The sequence below is a fragment of the Epargyreus clarus genome, unplaced genomic scaffold (assembly GCF_041222505.1).
Source record: "Epargyreus clarus isolate Ecla_fem2 unplaced genomic scaffold, WU_Ecla_fem_2.2 ptg000014l, whole genome shotgun sequence".
Classification (NCBI taxonomy): domain Eukaryota; kingdom Metazoa; phylum Arthropoda; class Insecta; order Lepidoptera; family Hesperiidae; genus Epargyreus; species Epargyreus clarus.
Window position 1 is genome coordinate 14,714,850 of NW_027332222.1, and position 23,896 is coordinate 14,738,745.

Consider the following 23,896-nt stretch of genomic DNA (forward strand, 5'->3'; position numbering starts at 1 on the left):
CTGCAGAGCTAATGTGTATCCTAGAATGCTTAGACACCTTCATAGTGACGTGCCTGCGAAAATTCTTAAGAATAACTTTCTATAGCAACACTAGTCTTAGGGTAAACAGAAATTTCAATGATTTGTTTAATTAAGCAGCTGCAGTGTTTTAATTATTGTACTTGCTCAAAAATATTCAAAACTGTTAAGTTTATTAGCATTATTGAATAGTTTAGTATTATTAGGAAATACCTATTTAAAACTGCTTTTCTGAATGTTTCAGTCCTAAAATATGTATGTATTATTTTTACGTATTTTATATTTAACTACTTCGTGTCAAAAAATAATGAAGGTTTAAAAGATTTTTAGAGTGATACAAAGTTGTCATGTAGGTAACATCTAGATGTTACACACTAGATCTAGATGTTAACACCACTTAGGATCATATAAAATCTAGTTATATATTTTCAAAATACGCAATTATGATAATGTGAAATTGCACGACAAATAGTTATAAACACAATCGTTTATCTTTACAAATTTTTAATAGAATTACACAAACAAATATTTTTGCAACAATGAAATTGACATACATTATACATATTATATTATTGTATATTGAACATATACACAATAGGTTGTGTGAGTGTGACCGGAGCAAAGTGCAAAAATTTGCCAAACATGGCAAGGACACCAATATTTGCAATTTAATTAGTAATTAGCATAATCCTTCGCAGATTGTGAAAATTTCTCCTCGCTTTACTTTTAAGATGGCGAAACTTAATAGTTTCGTATCGCATGGTGCAATCGTATTAACATAACTCCAGCCCTTCTCTAGTTTCTAGTTGTAGATTCTTTGCCCAACAGTGGGACTAAAACAGCGGCTTTGACAGACTTGTGTTCTATTAATGAGATACATTAAGACCAAAACATTTTTATTAACATAAATGCATTGTGAAAATTTGAACTGTCCGCCTATTACGGTTCAATAAAAATAGCAAAAACATCTAAAAATAGCGGTTCCTTGTATGACCCCCATTTATTTTCAAGCTATTTTTATTTTTATTTATCGTTTTTCTCTGTACAAGTGATAGAGCCCTGTGACAGACGAACAGATGGCGGAGTTTTAGTAATAGGTTTCCGTTTTTACCCTTTGGGTATGGAATCCTAATATAGTAGATTTTAGAAATGTATGTATGTAGGTAGTTATGTACTATATTTTTCCATAAATAATATTTTTCCTCTAAAACAGGTGGCAATGTGAAACTATCATATAACATTCGCTTCAACTATATCGTGGGAACACATTAAAATTTATTATTGATCAATTAGAAAATACCTACTTCCGTTAGTTTGTTTATTGGCAAGGCAGTTATCAGAGGTCAATGCCCGGCACATCCTATCTGCACTGCTACCGTCTAGTAGGATTCACACAAATAAAGATAAATTTTAGTGTCTGTCTGTAATAAAAAATAATTATATAAAAAAAGGTTTAATAAAGAAGTTTTTAGTAACGTTCTCTTACGTTATTGTTAGGTATGCGTATTCTTCTCATTAAACCCCTTTTATTTTATAGCTTGTACCCATACGAAGGGGTGGATAAAATACAATTGGTCCGCGATATTGAGGCGTGAAGGGTGAGCGCCATATTAGAATGACGTCACCAATTTAACCATGAATTGTAATCAAATAAGAACGACGTCACTAACGTAACGTAATCCAAGCCAAACACATGTTTGGCTTGGATTACGTTAAAGATTTTGAATTTTGCATACATATGAAAAATTCAAAATCGGATACAACCAATTCCCACTAGACAATCGAGGTGGAGTGAACCTAAACCACAGTAAAAATTATAGATCCTTATACTATGCCTAAACCCTTCTCAATATGAAAACCCTTACAATAAGGCAGTAATAGATTAACGAAAAAGTAATGAACATCAACACCTAATTACGTAATAAGATATTCATACTTTAAACAGACAGCCTAGCAATATTTACTACTGTTTAACAACACTAGTATAGTGCCGTCAGCAGTAAACAATCGTATAAGCGAAGTATATCTAAACGTTTGTTTGTAAACAACGTTGTTACGGTTCCGTACAATGGGTCATGAACCCCTGGTAGTGATTCAAAACGTACACAGTGAGTCGGACTTGCATCTTGTGAACTTTTTATTTTTACAGTAAAAAAATCTATAATTTTTAAGTAAAATGTTCTCTATAAGTTTGTGAAAGTCGTGCCATAATCAATTTAATTGTTTCCGATGTTAATTCGTACAGAAGACATTAAGGAAGTCTTACTTATGTTTTGATATCATAGAAGCCGATTAAGTATATAAAAATATGTGCTAAAAACGAAAGAATATACAGGCGTAAAGAATAATAGGTGGGTAAAGAAAACTAATTTTTATTTTACTCATGATAGAGAATATATTACGTAATGAACATGAATAATTATATACCTCAATATATATTTTTAATAGAATTTTATTGTAGGTAAATAACCATTAAAGAAATTACCGGAATAAATATAACCTTAAACCGTACATTTATCAACGAATCACACAATTAATTACATACACGATAATTTGTGATAATTAGTTTTAATCTGCCTTACGAAATATGATAGTTAAACGGTAATATAATATTCGCACGGTATTAAATTATTTCTTATACAAAAAAACAGTGAAGTGGTTGAAACTCGGTCTCTTAATAGAGGGGTATGAGGTTCGATTCCCAGGCACACGCACCTCTGCTTTAATTTGACCAAAGTAACGTGTATATTTGTAATTAGTAATTATATTTATCACTTGCTTACAACTGTGAAGAAAATATACTGATGAAATCTACTCGTCTGAAAGTTCTTTACAGAAAGTACTTTTATTTTTTAATAACAACATATATTAGTATAGTTAAATATTATACTGACATAATATTTATGAAATGGATGTGAAATATTAAATAAAGCCATATGAAATGTAGCTATATTTATATATCATATTAAGCCAAATAGTTATATGTATGAAATCCTCTTGTGTTCATTTTATATCTTAATCAAAGTAGAAATTACTTAAATTTAGAAAGTACTTAAATGTACTTATAAATTCTTTTATGAAGTCTACCAATTTACATTGGTCAGTGCGATACACGAACCTAAACCCCTTGCCCTTAACCTGTGCCCAGCTGTGGGCCAATAATGGGTTGACGACGTATTACTTTGCCCTTAACATAAATCGTAATCGACACTTGTAGCATTAAGTTATGCAAGTCATTGTAATTTTGCTTCCGACTACTGTTTGTAATGGATATGTTGTTACCTAATGACCCCGTTATCGTTACGGACTTTGATCAAACAAAAACATAAACATCGCGGTGATAAATCGTCAATTTTAATACAAACGCTCAATCGTCGTGCAATCAAGAAGGAATAACTACACTCATTTCGCTTTATAGAACTTAAGATCAATTTTAAAACGTGCAACTCTCGCTCTTGACATTTACACACAGTTACCATCGTCGTGATCTTGTAAGTGTATTGAAACGTCTTTTGAACTTAAATGTCGATCTTTATCCTACGACATAATAACATATTGCAAAAATAAAACGCCAATTGTTTAGTCGTGATACTAATCAGTGTTTCTCCTCGTTCCAGATGGATAGCAGCTCCGAAGCGATGGAGCTACGGCGGGAGCTGGATGCAGTGAAGAGTGCGCTGCAGCAGCAATCCGAGTCCGTCCTGAAGCAGCGGCATCAGCTCGTCGAAGCTGGGCAAGCGCTCGTCGCGCGGGACAAGCAAGCCGCACAAGAAAGACGTCTCAGACAAGACCAACTATCCTTAGTTCTACGGTCACTAGTCCTACTAGAATCCCGCCTCACAAGAGAACAGAAGCAAATCCATGTCTCGCTACAGCAAAAGGATAAAATTATCAAATCCCAACAGGAAGAAATATTAAAACTGAAAGCGAGGAAGTCCTACTGCAGCAATTGTCAACAGCTACTGGGCTTCACTAGCGAGCAGACCAATATTGAGACTGATCCAGAATTCCAGAGCTTAGAGAGCACTGATTCGAGGTTTCAGAACAATTTTGTGAGAAGTTGCAGTTACCGTGAAAGAAACTCTCCACCGGTTTTCCAAAAGAATACTAGATTAAGTAAAAGTTTTCAGTTGCCCAAAAATGATGTTGTGTACGGTAACACGAGCTCTAGTGAAGAGGGCAACGCCGCTAGTACTGGTGGTAAGGGAACATTCATTAAAAATAAACAAGCTTTCGTTCGACGTGACGTGTTCAGACGATCTAGAAAATATTCGGGAAGAAAGAACAATTTAAAGCATCACGATAATTCACAGAAAAACTATAACAATCAAACAAATAACAGCAGCAGCGCTGAAGAATGTATTGGTATGGGCTACCAAGTTAATCATGAAGACGCAGATACTACTGCTAATCAAATTGCCAATGACATTCGAAGAGCATCCTTAAAAATTGATCAGCTTATAGGAGAAGCAGTAAGAAAGGAGCTAGAAAGTGCTCCAAGCGATTCTGATAAAACATACTCAACTAAAATGGAAAGGCTCCATGGTATAAAAATACAAGCTTCTGATGAAATAAAAGTGAACAGACAAATATTTTTAAACAATGTGCTCAATGAGGAATGCAACGAAAATAATGAAAAACCCTGGTACTGTAACGTTAGCGATCCCGAACAAGACGCGGATTGTCTAGACCAAAGAATTTCTTTGAATAATATTAAATCAAAATCAAACGAAGATCTTTTAATAGCTGGTTTTAATAGCGGCATTCTAAATGCTGAAGTTATATCGGCGAAAAACGAAGTACTGTGCAACAGTTTATTAAAAAATAACAATGACAGATTCAGCAGTAGATTTGACGACAAGAACAATAATATTCAAGCTAACATTAGACAGGCTACGTCCGATGCCAATGAAAATTGGTATGCTAGCACAAGTGACGCTGATGATAGTCCTCCTAATGAAATATACAAGAATAATCCTGTTCTGGAGTGCGTCAACCAGATTTTACTACAAAATTCATTAGATGACAGTAGTAACGATAACTCTAAATCAAGTGAAGCTCCCAGCCCTAGTCCAAAGTCAACGACTAAACGTGTCCAGTTTTCTACTTTAAATAGTATTTCGTATGAAGATAAAATCCGAACAGTCAGTAATAACCACACTCTGCCAAGAACAGATAAAAGAGCTAACAAAATAGTAAAGTTCAGCTTAGAAACAGCATCTGAACATAGTTACGAAGTGCCAAATACTGCTCAAGGATTCCAGTATGAGATACAGAGTATCTACAGCAATGAGTATGAACCTATTATTACAAAATCCGCAGAACTGAAACCTGCACCACTGCCGTGTATGGTACCCCCAGCCGAGCTCAAAACGGTTCCTAAAATAAGAGGCTCTATAGTTAAAAATATTGCAGCTAACTTAGAAAATCGCAACATAAATAACACAATAGAATATAAACAAGATAATACTATGGGATCAATGAAAATATTCAACAAGAGGAAGGTTCCCCGAACTCCTCCTGCACTGCCGCCTAAGCCAAAGAACCTATCAGCTAAGTGGAAAGCTGAGAATGCTATCAGACCAGCGATGGAACCGTTAGACTCTGAAGCCGTTGCGGCTAATCAACGGGTTGCAGATGTTAAGATGAGAAAAGTGGGACAAGTAGCAACTGTTAAAAATATAGAACCGGACTACTGCTCCATTTCAGAGATAAATGTTCCAGTAGTCAGCAACGGCAAGCGGGAGTTGCTATTGACACAGCCAACGGTCGAAATTCATAATGAACAGTACCCGATCCATGTAATAAATCAGAGGAATAACGTGGCTAAAGTCGTGTCCTTGCCGAGGATACAAAATAAAATCAGTGACAAGGATATTCCTAAACTTCCTCAAGTCACTGAAATTATAATTCCGGATGAAGACGAAAAGCCAAACGAAGACCATCGTTCATTCCAACAAACTACCGACAATTACTTGGCTAATTTTAATATGCACCCTCTGCAACCAAAGCTGGACCCACGCGCTTCTATCCAAATGGGTAACACGGTTTCCTCTATATTGTCTGAAATTAACAGAGGCGTTAAAACTGGCAGCAAGCAGATCAACTTAACTGATTTAGATAACCAATTTAACCACGCGCCTGATAAGACGCAAACTCAAGCTAATAATAAAGAACCGCGAAAACCAGAATACTTCGATGACATAGATAAGTTTGACTTATCGCAGGATTTTGAGGAGTTTAAAATTGATGATGAACTCGGCAGTATAGTTGCGGAGGAATATCGCATAAGCTCTGGAAGCAGCGACGGTTCAACGTCCGATGTTGTGACCGAACATCTACTTACCACTGTACCTGAGAAAGACGTTCAACATCTTGCTAATAATAATTCTGATAATGTAAAAAACGATAATTTTCACGACTGCAACGATAATACCTTAAACAAGGGTTTGTCTAAGAACGCAAAGTTGTCTAATAAACCTGATCTCCTATCGAATATAGAGAATTTAGAGACTGAATCTGTACGCAACTCTGATATTGAGTCTAGTAATTCTTCTGGGAGCAACAGTGGTTCTTACAATACTGTTAAATGTGAGCCCCGAATGATTCTGAATAACAATATTGACACGAATGTGCCTAAAACTAAAGGCTCCTTCGATTTTTTCCTGGAAACATCTGGTCTTAGTTCTAAGTCTATATTCTCGCCAAGTAAGAATTACCTTGGCATGAGACCTCCAAGTGCCAACCACAAAAACGTGTTAAAACCTAAGGATATAAAGATGAGAGTCAAGAATCCTATCGCAACGAACAAAATCAACGAGAAATCTATGACGACTGCTATTAAATATTTTGAGCCCTACGTGTAATGTAATTTTACAATTAACTGTATGATTTTCTATATGTGTTTAAATTTATTTATTGTAAAAAATGAACTTGCCTGCATAATAGTGTATTTATGTTAATACACGTTGTAAATATTTAATTATATCTAGTTATCTTTTTTATTATAAAATATACACTTAATACTTTTTGATTTGTTTTATTTTCTTAAAATATTTACAATTCTTTACACTCTACTTATTGATAAAAATAAATAATTAACAATGAAAACTTTTCCATATTTAAACTTAACATCAAAAGTAAATAGGTAACTAATTCATACACAATAATTATTATATGTTACAATGATGATACATTAATGCAATGGCCTCCTTAAAATATTTTTACCGATATATGATAGAGTTTTACATTTTAAATCTTTTAAGGACATTTTGAATTCTTCTTTTCTGCGTTCTGAGCAAGTATTAAGAGAAGGTGTGGACGTACATTTTAAAGATTTTCGTGAATCTTTAATAGGTTCATGTACCTTCCCTCTTATTTCGTTACAAGTCTCAAAACTATTTTCAATGTGGGCAATGATTTCCTCTTCTTCAGATGTTCCTTTCAAATCCATCTCATGATCCATATTATGAGTAGGCATCCTTGATATAGAAATATTAGAAAACGAATCGTTTAACTTGACATTCTTCTTGCTTCTCCTATATTCTGTCCGGGAATAAGGTTTTGGGCGACTCCTTCTAATCGTCTTCAAGTAGTCCTCTGATGAAAATGTAGATGTAGGTCGATCAACAACTGCAGGGAGACACGGTGAGGATTCACTAGATGTATCCAAGTCGACAGGTTTTCCCCATTTATGGTCCAAGGCACGAAATGCCACAGATAAATGAAGGTGTAAATCCATTTTAAACTGTATATTTTATATCAACAATATGCTCTGGTGAAAGTTGATTGCGTAATGAATTATGAGCTCGAGAAACCGAATTTAAATGATAAAATATTATCCCCACTCCCAAAATTGTTGAAGGGTTATCAATTAAATAATTACACTTACACATTCCCACTAATTATAATTACATAATTGTCTTGGCTAATTAATGTTCATAATTTAATGATTTGCTAGTCTACGGCGTTATTAATTAGGACAATCATTACAATATTATTTATTATAAAAGCATAAATTACTTAATTAGGTAGCATTTATTGAGGAAATTTAATTCACGATTACATTTTGCTAAAATTCTTAAATTACTTGATTAATTTTCATGCTATTTTATATTACCTTTTGTAATTATATAGCAATACTTCGTATTAATATATTTTTTGATAGCGATAAAACGTCGCAGGCGCGTCATTAAAATACAAAAATTATTGTAGTTGCAATTACTATGTATACAAAGAACACAATAAATATTGTGCATTAATTTCTAAACCATAAGAAACCATACAATACAAATCCAAATACTAGAATTCGCTATTGTGTAAATTCGTCTATTAAGCTATGCAGTTTTCATACTTTTAGAAATGCTTCAGTTTATGTTTTTTTTTATAATATAGGAGGAGCAGACGAGCATGCAGTCCACCTGATGGTAAGTGGCTACTGCCGGCCATGGACATCTGTAATCAACCCCCAGATACGATCAGATATTCCTACCTGAGGTCGGCCACAGATGCGCCGCTACCCCTGAGGACTAAGCTGGAACGCCTCGCAAGTCTGTCTCCCTTACCACACCCTTCAAAACGGAACATAGCAGCGCCTAACACTGCTGTTATTAGGTAGAAATCGGTGTGGCGGTGGTGCCGCCGGACCGAACCACAAAGTTCTACCACCATCATTCAAATATTTTGTATCTGTATTGATGCAGATACAAAATATTTGAAGTATGAGCATTTTTTATAATATATAGGAGTAGCAAACGAGCATGCAGTCCACTTGATGGCTACTGCTGCTCTCCTGATGGACATCTATAATCAATCCCAAATAAAGCATGAGCTACTCCTGAGGACTAAGATGGAACGCTTCGGATGAGTTACCACACAATACATCATTGTTATTGTTGCTTATCCATCATTGGGTTACTATCAATCTATCCTTGCATAAAAATAATGAATAAAAAGCATTTAGAAAATAATGAATTTATTTATACACCTTACAAACTTATTTACAAGTAATACAATTTTATATTAATTTCTTTTTCTTCTTAGCTGGTCCCTTGCCACCTTTGCCTTTTCCACTTTTGTCCTTTTTCAAATCTTTCTTATTCACCTGTGAAATTATATACCGTCATTAAGTAATCATATTTAATTACAGTAATTAGGAAATGAACAAAGTGAAGGGATATGTAAAACTTAATTCATTAGTACATAAAGAATTACCCTGTAATTACACAATTATTGCATATCATAGGTTTGTTTAACAGAATATAATGAACAATATTAATTTAGCATATTGTATCAAATAAAACATTTTATAATTATTTACTGGTGACAATAAATATTGGATTCTTTTGTGAATAATAAGTATAGTATAGTATTTTTTTTAATTTGTAGTAAATATACAAACTGAGGAATGTATCTGAAAGATTAACCTTAATTTATAAATGTAGGTCAACTTTGTAGGACCTATAGCCACACCCATTTCACTACAAATTTCCATGGACAGCAGTAGTCGCTTACCATCAGGCAGACTGCATACTTAATTGCAAATACTATGTTATCTATATATATAAAAATCAATTGCTGTTTGATAGTCTTGCTAAAACTCGAGAACGGCTGGAACGATTTGGCTAATTTTAGTTTAGAATAATTTGTGGAAGTCCAGTGAAGGTTTAAAAGATGAGTGAATATGAAATATATTTCAAAAATAAATTCTGAGGCAGAACAAAGTTTTGTCGGGTCAGCTAGTAAAAAATATAATATACCTTTCCATAATTGCTCAAGAAGTGGCCAACATCATTGCCAGGACCTTTCTTCTTTTTCTTGCTAACTCTCTGAAGGATACTCTTGGATATCATTGACTGTTTTTCTTCTTCCTTCTTCTGTTTCTCTTCTTTCCTTTTTGCCATTAGTTCCTTGTAATTAACATACTCCTTTTTAGGTGGTTTTGCTCCTGTAAGGTATCATACATTAGAGAATAATTTTTAAATATTGTAAACTTTTTTTTTATTGTGACAACTTATTTTTTAGCTTATTAGCAACTATGTTTTGGGGCTGCCAAGGACTGGGGGCCAGGGGTGGACCACCCCTTCCATAATCCGCTAAGTACTCATTGAATTCATAAATTCTAAAAAAATGATAAATGATCAGAGCAGGTGCAAGATAACAATACTTGGAGCTGCATTTTGACACACATACTCTAAACTAGTAATAGCAATGTGGATGTTAGAGATCTAGGGTTCCAATTCCAGGTGCCACAAATCTTTAAAATATACAACAACTTAAAAGATCTCAAAAGTTATGTAAAGTTTACTAATTTGCACTTGGCCAGTAGGACTATGGAATACTTATTCCGAGAGAAGACTGACGCTCAGCAGTGGGGTAGCAGGGTTGATGATGATATCAAACGCTTAACAACAAAGAGCTCAACCCAAAATTACATTGTATGCATCAGCTCGAAATAGAACGCAAAAACTAACCTAAACTAACAGCTAATGCAATCTTAGCCTCCTCTTTCTTAGTAGCATCGAAACCCGACATCCCAAACCTGACGATTTCATGCCTTATCCTCTTTAGGTCCATGTCTTTCTGAGTGCCTGGTCGTTTCTGTACAGTCTGTTCTACGTTTTCAGACTTTTCCTTTTTCTTTGATTTATAAGACTCGAATTTCACAACTTGGAAGTTACTTTGAGCGTCTTTAGCCGCAAGCGCTGCTTTTGTTAACACTAACGACATTTTCAACGAATATTAGTAAAAATATTTCGTATTATTTGATTTGAAATTAGCTACAAAATATCAAAACAACATTTTTTCTATTCCACATGTGAATGACAGCGAACTGACATAACAATTTCTAATGTCAATTATACCTAAAATATTTACAAAGTCTATTGATGCGAAATATACAAACAACTTCTACAAAAAAAGTATGAAAACACATATATATTTACATTTTAAATCTTTAATTTTAATGATAGTATCATTATATTTCTTACACTGTTATAAAATTAAGATTTTCGTAAAATATCCATGTATTTTTTTTATCACTAAGTGTCTTTTCAAACGCTTGCAAAACGTTAACAATAAGATTGTAGTCTGTGGTCAACAATTTAGATTGACACTGACAGTTATATGTAAATACGTCATCATCCGTCGCCGTCAGTCAGTTTCTCAATAAAATAAAGGCTAAAACAAGTTGAACACCTGAAATTTAAAATGTCGCAGTTGCGTCTGCAGTCTATTATTAGTGCTATTTTTGTTTATTTTTCGCTTTGATATTTCTCGTTGCGGATCCGGTCACGCCTTCTCTAAAAATAATGTAACCGATATTGAGTAGGTTAATTTTGGATGGCAGGTAGCGCGGCCAAATCCAACTAATATTTTCAGCATTTCACGTAACTCTTAGCTCGTCTTACATTCCTGTTACATTCACTTTCGACTTATTTCTCCACTAGCCTAGGTAGTTGTAAGGTTCTACGAAATAGTACTACCTCAGCATAAGCAATAATTATGAAGAATAAGTATAGGAATAGGGATTCGTCAGTGAAAGCTGGTGATTTGATCCTTACTGAAGAGCCGTTTGCGTATATTTTGTCGTCAAAAGAACAAGGAATTAGGTGTGATAATTGCTTGGAAAGGTAAGCAACTTATCGGGCAATTTTAGTTTTTCCCTCATAATTATCTGACTAATTTGTTTGTTAAGTTCAGATTAAAACTACTTCGCAACAATCCGCTACAAATATGTATGATGGTATATATTTTAAACCATGCATAATGCATAATTTGTTTGTATCAAATCAAATTAGTAAAACATATCACTACTTGTATAAACCACTATAAAGTAATTCTTCATTTAATTTATTACTCATGTGTAAAATATATAGATGTAAGACATACTGAAAATATGTGCACATAAGTTAATTAAGTATGGCACATAAATATTAATGTTAAGTTAGGTATAAAATAATTTTGTAACTAACAGTGATAAAATAATTCAATATTTTATTACCTTGATTAAAAATGTACATAACATTAATTAATCTGTAAAAAGATAATATAATTTACATGTTAAAAATTTCTAAATATGTTTACAACTACTTAATGGCTAATGCTCATTAAAATATTACGCAACAACTTGTACTACAATTTTCAGACTAATATCTATAATATAAAAGTATAAGTTCTGAATGGACAGATTTGAGATTTATTTTATCATTTTTTTTATTTCATTGACAGCTCATCTTTTATAATTTAATTATTATACCACCATGAATCTGACTCAGTATCAAATTTAAAGTCAACTGTATGCGAAACCATACAAAATTACCATTGCCTCCAGTAGGTGGTAATTTATTGTGCCTTTAAGAACCATTTATAATTTGAATTAAAAATTAAAAAATTACAAAAGCAGGACCACCTTTTATTATTAAACTTAATGAGATCTAATTGTTTAGTGGATTTATAAGTTTTTCATTTATTTTTGGATCTGAGTCAATTAATTAATTAAATAAGCTTGACAGAAATGTTATGGTAGCATAATTCAGAAAAAGTGCAGCATAATTTATCACATTTTATAAAATAACATTTACAAAAAATAATTTTTAAAATATTAGAGATTAAAATCAGTTAACATATTGATTTTTTTTTATAATATAGGAGTAGCAAATAAGCATTCAGTGCACCTGATGTTAAGGGGCTATTTATTTATTTATTAGGTAATCCAACAGCAACACTGTAATATTTTCACAATATATACAGTACATTATAGATTAAGCCAAAACTGGATTAATCAATTAGTATGCGCAGACAATTGACATTGTGCATTTATATGTATGTTCGTGCACATGTGTGTGTTTGTGTGCGTGTGTGTGTATAGTGTGTCTGTATAGTTTGTCCATATGTCTATTTTATAATAGATAATATTTCAACTATGTAATAATACATTTTTAATAATATTTACATGATTTCCTCTTCTCTAACATAGAATTGCAATAAATCAAATGAATGTTAAGTTTAATTAAATTAAATTCAAAGAATAGCCTATTAACAGGTGTTGAAGCACAACAAGTATTGATTGGCAAATCTATTGTGCTAAAATAGATACTGTTGAGTCATTGTGACCATGTGGCATTTATTTTCAGGTGTAAATTGCTGAAGTGCTCGGGGTGCCAGTTCGTGTACTATTGTGGTCGGGTGTGCCAGAAAGAGGCGTGGAGTGATCATAAGGTATGCGCCTGTTGACATATATCTGCTGTCGTAGCGACATACCTGAGATCAATCGATTCCTTATGCTTTGAAGATTAGATTGGGGTAGAAAGTTAGCATGCATTTCATGTGATGAGGTTGTCACTATTGCTCATGGATATGTGTAATCAATCCTTACTAATATTATAAATCTGAATGTAACTCTGTCTGTCTGTCTGTCTGTCTGTCTGTCTGTCTGTCTGGTTGTCTATTCTTCACGCCCAAACCACAGAACCGATTTTAATTAAATTTTGTACAAAGATAGTCTGAGACCCGAGAACGGACATAGGACAGTTTTTATCACGGAAATCCCACGGGAACTAAGGATGGCGATCTACGATCGATTAATCGGAGAATCGATCTTTTGGACCCAAACATCGATTATTTTAATCGATATTAGTAAGGATTGAATCGTAAACTATGCATTTGATCAAGTGATGATCTTTAGCAAAGTTGAAGGTACGAATTTTCAGTTTTATTTATTCTTTCGTTTTATTTTCTTTTAAACGCGGGCGAAGCCGCGGGCAAAATCTAGTTTGAGATAAGATTAAACTCCTATCCAAGGTTAGTCACATTGCTACCCTTAGGACTAAGTTGGACAACCTTGAAACACACATGAAGCACAGCAGCGTTAGCATAAGTATTATAAGCAGAAATAGGTGTGATGGTGCTTCCAAAATCAAATCATGTAGGTAAAGGAGGTGTAATATTAATGTGATTTATTTATTAGTGCTATGTGGGAAAAGTGCTATGTGCAATAATAATCATAAGGTGCAATACTAATTTTTTAATACAGCTATTTTATATAGATACTAGCTGACCTGGCAAATGTTGTATTGCCATATAAATAAAAAAATGTTAAGGGTGAACAACCCTTATCACTTAGGGGTATGAAAAATAGCTGTTGAATCCAATGTGAAATATTCCAAAATCAACAAGTACTTACGAATTAAAAATTAATTAAAAAAACCTTTTCCCACGGGCTTCTTAAGTTCCCCTGAACACACAACAAATTTCATCAAAATCAGTCCAGTGGTTTAGGAGGAGTTCAGTGACATACACACGCACATAAGAAATATATACATATAAAAGATAGAGTTTAGTAACTTGTACAGTTATATAATAATTTTGGAACAGAGACCACTTAATATTGTGAGGATTGCATGCCAGCTTATTACTGTTTTACCGTTGAGGTTGATTGGTGTAGCTTATTTGTGTTATTGTAATATTTGCCAATTTACATGCCACAAAATTTGTATACAGATATTCCTTTCTGGTTCAAGTATGAAAAAAGTTTTTATTTTCTTTTATTTTTTAATGAAATCCGGTTCGAAGGACCAAAAATTTTTTTTTTAATATATTTGCTGTTTAATGTTTTTTTTCGTAAATATATACAACATATAAATGACATGTTTCTGATTTATTAATGCTGGTTGAACACCAGACGCACATTTCATGGCTCCCTGCCATTTGCCACTTGACTCTGACGTAACCTAGTTTTATTCATAACTCGCAGGTTTGATTTATTGATTTTGGAACCGAAATAAACCAGTGTTCAAGCTTTCATACTACTATATATTATATTTATAGACTGTTACATTTGTGGCCAATATAAATATCAATATGAACTTCCTCATAATAAAATATCCATTACGGTTTTACAAGTTAGCACATCTTTTCTCTCAGAATAATAATGATTTAGGGCTTGAATTTTAGGTCGTCACTTTGTTCTAAATTTATATGGTAAATACCACAAATCTATCAAAACTTGGGTGATGGGGCGTATAGATTTTTTCAACTTATTTTCGGTTAGTGTTAGAGCAAGTTATAATGAGTGAAAGAGGAACATTAAATTGAAAAATCGAAGATCTGGGAATGGAATCCCGGACTGCACAGTAATATATCAATATTCACAATAAGTACAGAGCTATATATGTTTATTACGTAGACTGTTTATTCCGGAAAAATGACTATCAGTAACTTGTTATATTCACCATTAAGATATCTGTCTTGCCGGGGATCAAACCCGTAACCCTATGCGCGTCAGACCGGTGTGATGACCGCTCCGTCACGCGGCTCATATGGGATGTTTACCAAAATTAACAAATGTAAACAATGTTTGTCTATCACTTAACATCACGTGAGGGTATAAATCTCGTTCATTATCGCCCACACTCCCTCGTGCACTGCTTTCATTTTACGCAAGCACCCTACTTTATACAAAGAGTAGTGAATGATCTGTAAAATCTAGCTTTATTTCTAGCGTAATGCACTTGTTGTGTATCGGCGGCAGGATTAAAGTCAGCTGACTTACATATGACGTCTTCAGAAGCGGTAATGCATCAGATCGTTTAGAAGCGGTAATGCATCGGATTGGCTTAGGTAGAACTCCTGTTCTATATGGAGTTGGTTACACATGTCGATGGGTGGCAGTCACTACTAACCATCCGATGCACTGCATGCTTTTTTGCTACTCAATTGTGTAACTACAAAATGATTATTAAAAAAAATACTTTTTAATAATGTACCCTCGTTGTGTCGGTGTTGGACTCGTCTAATTTGTGAGTGACATACACTCACAAATTAGACGAGTCCAACAACACCTTATACTCGTATGTTGAAATCCATTAAGCCGTTTGGACTGCAGCGCATTCCAAAACCCTTAAAAAACATTACCCTCCACAGTCGGGTTAAAAAATTGCAAAAATTAAAGGCCTCCGTTTTAGATTTGCCTGAAGTTGGTTCTAACTAAATAATATTTAATTAACATTTCAGTGGGAATGTGCAAATCTCAAGAGGATAGCGCCGAAGGTCATTCCAGATGGAGCTCGGCTACTGGCGAGGGTCATCAATCGGTTGCAGCGAGGTGACGGGAGTACCTACAGGGGCTTCTACTCCGCCACCTCGTTCAGGATGTGGAAAGATCTTATGTCACGTGAGTTTCTTTTTTTGTTAATATAGGAGTAGCAGACAAGCATGCAGTCCACCTGATGGTAAGTGGCTACTGCTGCCCATGGACATCTGTAATCAACCTCAGATAGAATTAGATATTCCTACCGGAGAATGGCCACAGATGCGCCGCTACCCCTGAGGACTAAGCTGGAACGCCTCGGGAAAGTATGTCTCCTTTACCACACCCTTCAAAATATAACACAGCAGCGCTTAACGCTGCTGTCATGAGGCAGAAATAGGTATGGCGGTGGTACTGCCAGAGTCGAACCACAAAGGGTTCTACCACCTTTAAACTTTGTTAATTAACAACAGTTTTATGCACAATTGAGTCCTAGTTGAAGAATCTGGTAGGGGAGGGGTAACAACGCATATGTGGCCATCCTCTGGTAGGACTATAATTATATGCTATCTAGTTGATTATAAATATCTTTGTGGGAAAGACATCAGATGGACCGCAGATAGTTTGTTTCATATTTCAGTAGTATAGAAAAGTATGTGTTTATTTATATATGCACATACAATTTCTTATGTAATGCAAAGAATAGAAAATAAAAGAGTGCGTATATAAATGTAATGTAATGAAAACACAAAGAGTAAGATCATTACAAAATTACTATTTCGCGCCATAAATCCGTCATGTTGATTTTTTTTCTAACACTTATCTAAGGACACTCGGGTATTTGAGACGAATATAATGATACGTTAACTGTCGAAATTCATCCAGCCATTTGTTATAAGAAAGACAAACATACAAGATACGCGCGAAAAATATAACACTTCCTTGGCAGTCGGGTAAATAAATAAACATTACACAATTATATCATACCGTATTCGTCTAGTAATATGCTAATATATCGTATTCGCATCGTAAATAATGATTTAATATTATTATCATAACGTAACGCTGCAGCGTGACCGTTTCCGTTGCCAAAATCGTTTCACCTAAACATTTTTACCTCTCACGACGCGCTTAAAGAAGCATAAATTAATAAAATCTAAGTTATGTAAGTTTCCTAAATTGTCAATGTTGTGATTATAAAATTCTATGTTTACAGACTATTCAGACTTGAAAGCGGATAAGAAAAGAATGGATCACTTCTCGACGTTGTGTGTGGTGCTGTTTGAGTATCTAAAAGACCTCTCACTACCAAACACAGTTGATCTCATGGGATTGTATGGTAGGGTATGTAAAGATGACTTTATTTGTATACAAGACTAATAGTTGGCTTTAGGGTCCGTTCACACAGACCGGCTCGGAGAGCATCGGCCCGCATTTTTCTTTTCGCACAGACCGGATGGTATACGCTTGGAATTGACCGGAGCGGAGCCGCCAACTATTTCACATAGACCGGCTGGTAAAGATCTGAAAGCAGTTGCACTCGCAATCGGAGCCGATCGGCAGCGCGAGGATGAATGAGCACGCCGTCAGAGCCGGTCGGCTCCTCTTATTATTTCACACGAAGCGCGTTCAACCATTCTTAGTGACAAAAGAAGTGCACACGCAAAAATAACCCTAAATACAATTAGTACTCAAATCTCTGTTTCCAACGTGATAAAAATCTCTCTCCTCTCCGAGCCGGTCTGTGTGAACGGACCCTTAACAGATAATCGTCTTCAACCTATTACTGGGTACGTATCGATATTCATTATAAGTACGAAGCTATATCTGTTTATTACACGGACTGTTTATTTCCGAAAAATATCTATGAGTAACTTGTTATATTCTTCGTCCAGATATCTGTCTGGCCGGAGATCGAACCCGTAACCCTTTGCGCGTCACCTAAACATTTTTACCTGTCCGAGCCTCCCCTCAAGAGTGAGAGAGGTTTAGGCCATAGTCCATCCTAGCCAAGTGCAGATTGGACTATTGTTGTGTTGTGGCGTTTCAGTACCATGATTCTACCTGAAATTGCGGCCTAATTGTATAAACAGAAATGTTCTATATTTTTCAGATGGTAATCAACAGCTTCACAATATTGGATATGGATATGAATTCGATTGGGTCTGGTATTTACTTGGCATCTTCGATTATAGACCACAGCTGCGATCCCAATGCTGTGGCTACCTTCGACGGGAGGACTATCAGCATCAGAGCCATCAAAGACATGCCGTGTTTGGATTGGAGACATGTAAGTAAATATTTTTCATAGAGCAGCGGTAGGCAACCTTTTTAGCAGGGTTTTCAAACTTTCCGAACTAAAACATCGCCTTTTAAAAAACAGTACTTAGATATCATAAAATTAGATCAAATGTATAGATGAAAAATATACTAATTCTAAGTATTTCGGTCTTGTCAATCATTTAATTACTTTAAATACTAAACCGTATACAACTCAAAAATCGAACTAACGAATTTCCTATTGTTCCGAAACCACTAAAAATAATAGTGTATATCGGTAAGTATCTTAAAAATATCTTCAAAGCACAGATCAAGCCCTGTAAAAATAAAATTATATAATAGAACAAAATTTCAATGTACAAAATGGAAATTTGTTCAACAGTATTTTTAAAACTATAGACTGACTTCCAGAATATGCAAATTAAATTTTTCACAGATACGGATCTCATACATAGACCTAATGAAGACTTCATACGAGAGACAGATGGAGCTGCAGGAGAACTACTACTTTCTGTGCCAGTGTGACAGGTGCATGGGTAAATGCTTTAGATGTGCATACTAATTGTTAGACCTGCGTACACACTTGTATTGTCGTATTTTTTATTCAGTGTTGTAAACTCACATTTAAGACTTCTGAAAGTTTAGCTTGTGTTAGTTTATTTTTGCTTTCTTGTACGATATTGAAGAAGTAAACGAGTATGTAGTTTATTTGAAGGTAAGAGGCCCTTCCCGGGCATGACCGTCTATAATCAATCGGGATTGATGATATCTGGGGATAAGATTAAAATTCTGAGGTCGGCCACAGATGCTTCAAAAGTATGTCACCCTTACCTCACCCAACATGGTATACAGTATCGCTGAACACTGCTGTTATTAGGAAGAAATAGATGTAACGGTGGTGCCGCCGGAGTCGAACTATAAAGGGTTCTACTACCTTAAAACATTTTCATCCCATCATTTCATACATATCGATAAATAAATTAAAAAAAAAAACATTTTGACGAAAAGTGGAGTTGGCCGATTTGCGAATTAAGGTATCGATATACAGTCCACGCAGCAAATTTATTTATGTGTGCGTGCATGCAAGGGAACGAAATTAAATAAAAAATACGACATTACATTTCTGTCTTTCATGCGTTGGAATGTTATTTTGTTTTTGGACCTAGTAGTAAGTTTTTAAGTAGACTTCATGGCATTTATTATAATGCTAAGACCTTCTTGTGTTAAATTTTCATCCTATTTAGTTTAACACTTACTAGATAACATTAAATATTGATTAAGTTTCTTTTCTAGTTCTATTTCTGTCAATTCTAATTATTTTTCAATTTCCTTGAACCATACTGTATCGCTGTAAGTATTTGTGATCGTCCCGCAAAGCGCATGGTATCTTAATTTCTGTATCTAAACCAGAAATATCGTACTAAGTTTTCTTTTTGTTTCAGATGATAACTTATTAAAGCACTACCATGCCGCTCAATGTCTTAACACGCAGTGCGACAACCCCATAAGCATTCAATGGAAAGCGAACTGTGAATTGGTAAAAAGATTAGACAAGGAAACAGATAATATACAGAATGGTAATGCAAGCGATCATTGTAATGGTTTGGATGAAGATATAAGTGGATTTACAGGCGATAGTACCCGTTGTAATGAGTGTGGGACTAAGTATACTGAAGGGCGTATCGAGGCCTTCATCAAAGCGATGGAGTTCTCGGAGTTGCATTTACAGAACATGAAGGGTACGTCTGTAGCTTGTATCCTTTTTAAATATATTTATTTTATTTTTATTGGTATGGTGGTAGGTGTAATATGGAGTTTATATTTTATTTATTTATGTTTATGTTATGTCGCATGTTTTCTCTTCTCCCTTATGCTTTGTCACACTGCATAAGTTACCACTCAGCTGTCACATTATCATATGTATGAATAATCAATTTACCCAATTTTACCTACAAAAGACCTAAATTTGTCAACTTTCACCCACATGAAAATTAATCTATCCATGTGTTGCTTACTAAAGATCGAATTTCCTTACTGACTATACTAAGCAGCGACACTCAACTCAAGTAGACTGGTTGTGTGTCGTGTGACGTAACGTGCTGCACCCTTGTAATTAAAATTTAAATATCTCACATTAGATATTTTTGATTGAATGGCTGTCCCATTCCTTTCATTGTACCATATTGTATTTTTAAACCTTTCTAATTTTCTATCTATCGAAATCCATAGAAACTACAAAAATCAATCGTGATAGAAATTTTCCATATACTCGTTACTACTTATTTATTCTCGAATATTATTTATTTATTCTATAGCCATCTTTGCAGCCCTTAACCAAATGATCTTTGTCGCCACAATACAGATGTTGATGTCTGCAAGTACTGCCTTGAAAAGCAGGAAGGGGTGCTCCACCCCCTAAACGTGATGTACGCACAAACGTTAGACCATGCGTTTGACGCGCTCATACAGCTACAATTATGGGAACAAGCTTGTGTTTATGCCGAGAAACTTATACCTTGTTTTAAGTGAGTATTTACTATTTATATACGCCAGTCAGTTATAACGAATAATAAATCGTACTAATTCTTTGTCTACCTACCTAAAGTTCGAAGCTAACATTTCCTAGAAAAATTGGCAAACTAAATCTGTAGGCAAAAAATGGGCTGACTACTTCTGTATTTGTCAATTCCCATTGTTCTTTTTTTATTGTTGTAAGTTGCGAAGTGAATTTATGATTCATGTTAAATTATCTTACAGAAAATTTTGAACCGTCATAACGCTTAAGTTTTAAGATTTTTGTATTCATATTAATTGTTATTTGCAGATTCTATTATGGTTTGCGGCATCCCCTATTGGGATTGCTACATATGAAGTATGGGAAAATTTTACTCTACAAAATGGATCTTCAAAAGGCTCTTCAACAGTTCAAGTGTGCAGAGAAAATCCTAAAAATAACACATGGCGATCGACATCCGTTGTATAAGAAATATCTACTGCCTATGATCAATCAGACTATGTTAGAATCTGATTGACTACGAATTGTGTAATAAATAGTATTGTCAATTATTTAGTATTCAAGGCTGTGTGTGCAATAAAATAGTGGATTAAGTTGAATAAAAGACAATCTAATGGAAAATTGTGTCTGTCTTATTGGCAAGTCCCAAGTCATTATGGTAGTCTGTTTTGGATAACAAAAAATAATCACAGGATTTCAAAATCTGAATTTATAGTACAAAAATCACAAGAAAATAAACTTTATATATTCTTGTATTTCTGCACTATAAACCTAGACTAAAAATAAAAATAATGTCAGTTTAGTAAAAAGAAATAAAAATTTATTGCAATAACATGGTACATAGGTCTGTCTGGTCGTTTCAGCTTGTGGGGAATATGTCGTCTGTTGTACTTGTTAGTCAGTCATTCTGGATCTTTTAGGAGGGACTTCATCGTCAGCTTCTAAAACTTTGATACGAACACCACATATCTCAGCGCCATGCAGAACTTTAATAGCTTCATCTGCAGACTCCGATCTGGCGTAACGAGCATACCCTACAGTCTTATTAGGTAGAGTATAAACAGTGATGAGGTTTCCAAATCTGCAGAAAATGTCACGTAAAACTGTCAACGGAGGAGGTTGGGGCTTGCAGACCAAAAAGCATCTCTTTGCAGTTGGACTATCAATGTCGGCTAATGGCTGCGGCTGTGGTAATGGAACACTACAATACTTTACATCGGCAGTGTCTGGCAAATCATTGTCATTTACACCTGTAGTGGCCATTTTGATCAATTTAGACGCTTCAGCTATAGCTTCAGCGAGCTGGGCCAAATCTGGAGTGGAGGTATTACTACTGGATTCTATAGCACCTTTTAAATTTTTGACAACATTTGGGAGGTTGTCAAAATTTTTCTCATGAGTATCAAACTTGTTATTGCCTGGGTTAACATGTATCCTACTGCCAGGAGGGCACTCAAAATCGTTTATTTTGGCTACAGCATGAGCGGCTGATACTGGGTTAGAGTATTGTACCATGCCTTTACCATGGTTTCTCATGAGATCTACAAAGTATCGGCAGTGGATCATGCCCGGTATGATGTCGAATAACCGTTCGACATGCAATTGAGTGAGGTACGGAGAGCATACAAAGTTAACGCGGGTATACCCTTCAGGGCGAGCGGTCATCATAGATACTAGAGCAGTGTTATGATTGAGGGATGAGGAAGCTAAATTACTGATGCTAGACTGGAAAACGGTTTCGGGATTTCTACGGTGCCTTTTTGGCTGAGAAAATACGCAACGGTAACTTCTATCACAACCTTCGAACGCAAGCGCTGCTTCTTTAAACGTTCTGTATGTAATATAAGCGAATCCTTTTGACTCGTGCGTTTCTCTATCTCTTTGTATCAGCACGGAGTCCACTTTCCCAAATTGGTTGAAGTATTCCTCCAATTCGTTCTCCCTCATCTTTCTGGGTATAGTCACAAACAATCTTAGATATTTCTCGGTGTTATCTTCGTCTTGACTATCCCTAATATCAGATCTGTTTGTTGCGATCATGATCTTCAAGCGGCGGTTCGAATTCGGGAGTGTCTGGAAGTTCATCGCTTCCAACGCTGCCGCAGCTTCGGAAGTTTTTGAAAATTTTATGAAAACTATTCCCTTCGCATTACCTGTGTTTGGGTCGTGCGGTATACGTATGTTTTCAACGGTACCGAACTGAGAAAAGGCTTCCCGAAAATCCTGCTCTGTTGAGTTACGATCGCAAACTATGAATAACCTAGAGTAGACGGGCGAGTCCTCGCTACTTTCGTGACGACGGTAATCCATTATGATACCTTATCTACTAAAATAGAAAAAGTTACAGAATTCTTGTGTTCGTGTGTAACAGATTTAGAACCTACTAACGATTCCCAATTAAACTTAACGTAGGACGAAGTTGCTTCGTAATGTTAAATAATACACTTTGTTCAACTAAATAGCGAATTATTATTGAATGCCTAATTTAATCGCTAAACCAATTAACCAATTGGCAAATTCGCATTCACATTCTTACTTTTTTAGAGAATAAACAGAATCACCACTTTTTTTTAGTTTACGATGACTGTGACAACAGAGCTTACAGAGCTGTAATAAATTACTCTATGCCACAGATTGAATTCCACAGAGTATATTTAATATAGCACAGAGTGCCACAGACTACATTATAATTTGTAGCAGAGCCATAAAAAATATAATATGCATACTCTATGGTTCATCAAATAGGGCCCGTCCACATAAGGTCGACCCGTCTGGCGACAGTTTGACTGACTCTTATTAAATTTTACAGTTTACATTATCGTGTCTAATCAACGAATCGTCTGACCTTATGTGAACAAAACCCAATTTTAACTATTTGCGGTCCAAAATACGATATAAAAAGTTTAGCGACCTAATTATAGCATAACGAGATCGTGTCTTTAAGTAAATTTTATGGAGTCTTTTAAATAAAATAGTACTAAAGAAATATAATGTCAATATGCATTCGACTCATTTATTGCATATCAAGTTCGTTGATGCTATTAAAGTAAAGAAAA

The 23,896-nt window shown here is 34.8% G+C and overlaps 4 protein-coding genes across 6 annotated transcripts in view; 2 read left to right on the forward strand and 2 right to left on the reverse strand.

Moving 5' to 3' along the window:
• Positions 1-7,046, forward strand: part of LOC140746964 (uncharacterized) — a 74,534-nt gene extending 67,488 nt beyond the window's left edge. For both annotated transcript variants that reach the window (XM_073079163.1, XM_073079161.1), the window contains exon 3: positions 3,636-7,046. In XM_073079163.1, the coding sequence (XP_072935264.1) occupies positions 3,636-6,884 (3,249 nt within the window). In that variant the 3' untranslated portion in view covers positions 6,885-7,046. The remainder of the gene's footprint in view (positions 1-3,635) is intronic.
• Positions 7,047-8,975: 1,929 nt separating this feature from the next.
• LOC140746967 (40S small subunit processome assembly factor 1) lies at positions 8,976-10,859 on the reverse strand. The gene is made up of 3 exons (XM_073079167.1): positions 10,491-10,859; positions 9,777-9,964; positions 8,976-9,121 (listed from the first exon to the last, which is right to left on the reverse strand). The coding sequence occupies exons 1-3, from the start codon at positions 10,744-10,746 to the stop codon at positions 9,035-9,037; spliced, it is 531 nt and encodes a 176-aa protein (XP_072935268.1). The 5' UTR covers positions 10,747-10,859; the 3' UTR covers positions 8,976-9,034.
• Positions 10,860-11,140: 281 nt separating this feature from the next.
• On the forward strand, positions 11,141-21,461 carry Smyd3 (SET and MYND domain containing, class 3). Of its 2 annotated transcripts, none has more exons than XM_073079168.1 (9): positions 11,141-11,648; positions 13,152-13,236; positions 16,030-16,189; positions 17,262-17,389; positions 18,159-18,335; positions 18,762-18,861; positions 19,768-20,079; positions 20,688-20,850; positions 21,150-21,461. In XM_073079168.1, exons 1-9 carry the CDS (start codon positions 11,521-11,523, stop codon positions 21,355-21,357), a joined length of 1,461 nt encoding a protein of 486 aa, XP_072935269.1. In that variant the 5' UTR covers positions 11,141-11,520; the 3' UTR covers positions 21,358-21,461. The 2 variants fall into 2 exon arrangements, with proteins under 2 accessions (XP_072935269.1, XP_072935270.1); XM_073079169.1 differs by having other exon boundaries at positions 19,768-20,064.
• Positions 21,462-21,638: 177 nt separating this feature from the next.
• LOC140746969 (RNA-binding protein 45-like) lies at positions 21,639-23,423 on the reverse strand. Its single transcript, XM_073079170.1, has one exon. It carries the CDS (start codon positions 23,148-23,150, stop codon positions 21,735-21,737), a length of 1,416 nt encoding a protein of 471 aa, XP_072935271.1. The 5' UTR covers positions 23,151-23,423; the 3' UTR covers positions 21,639-21,734.
• Positions 23,424-23,896: the final 473 nt, after the last annotated feature.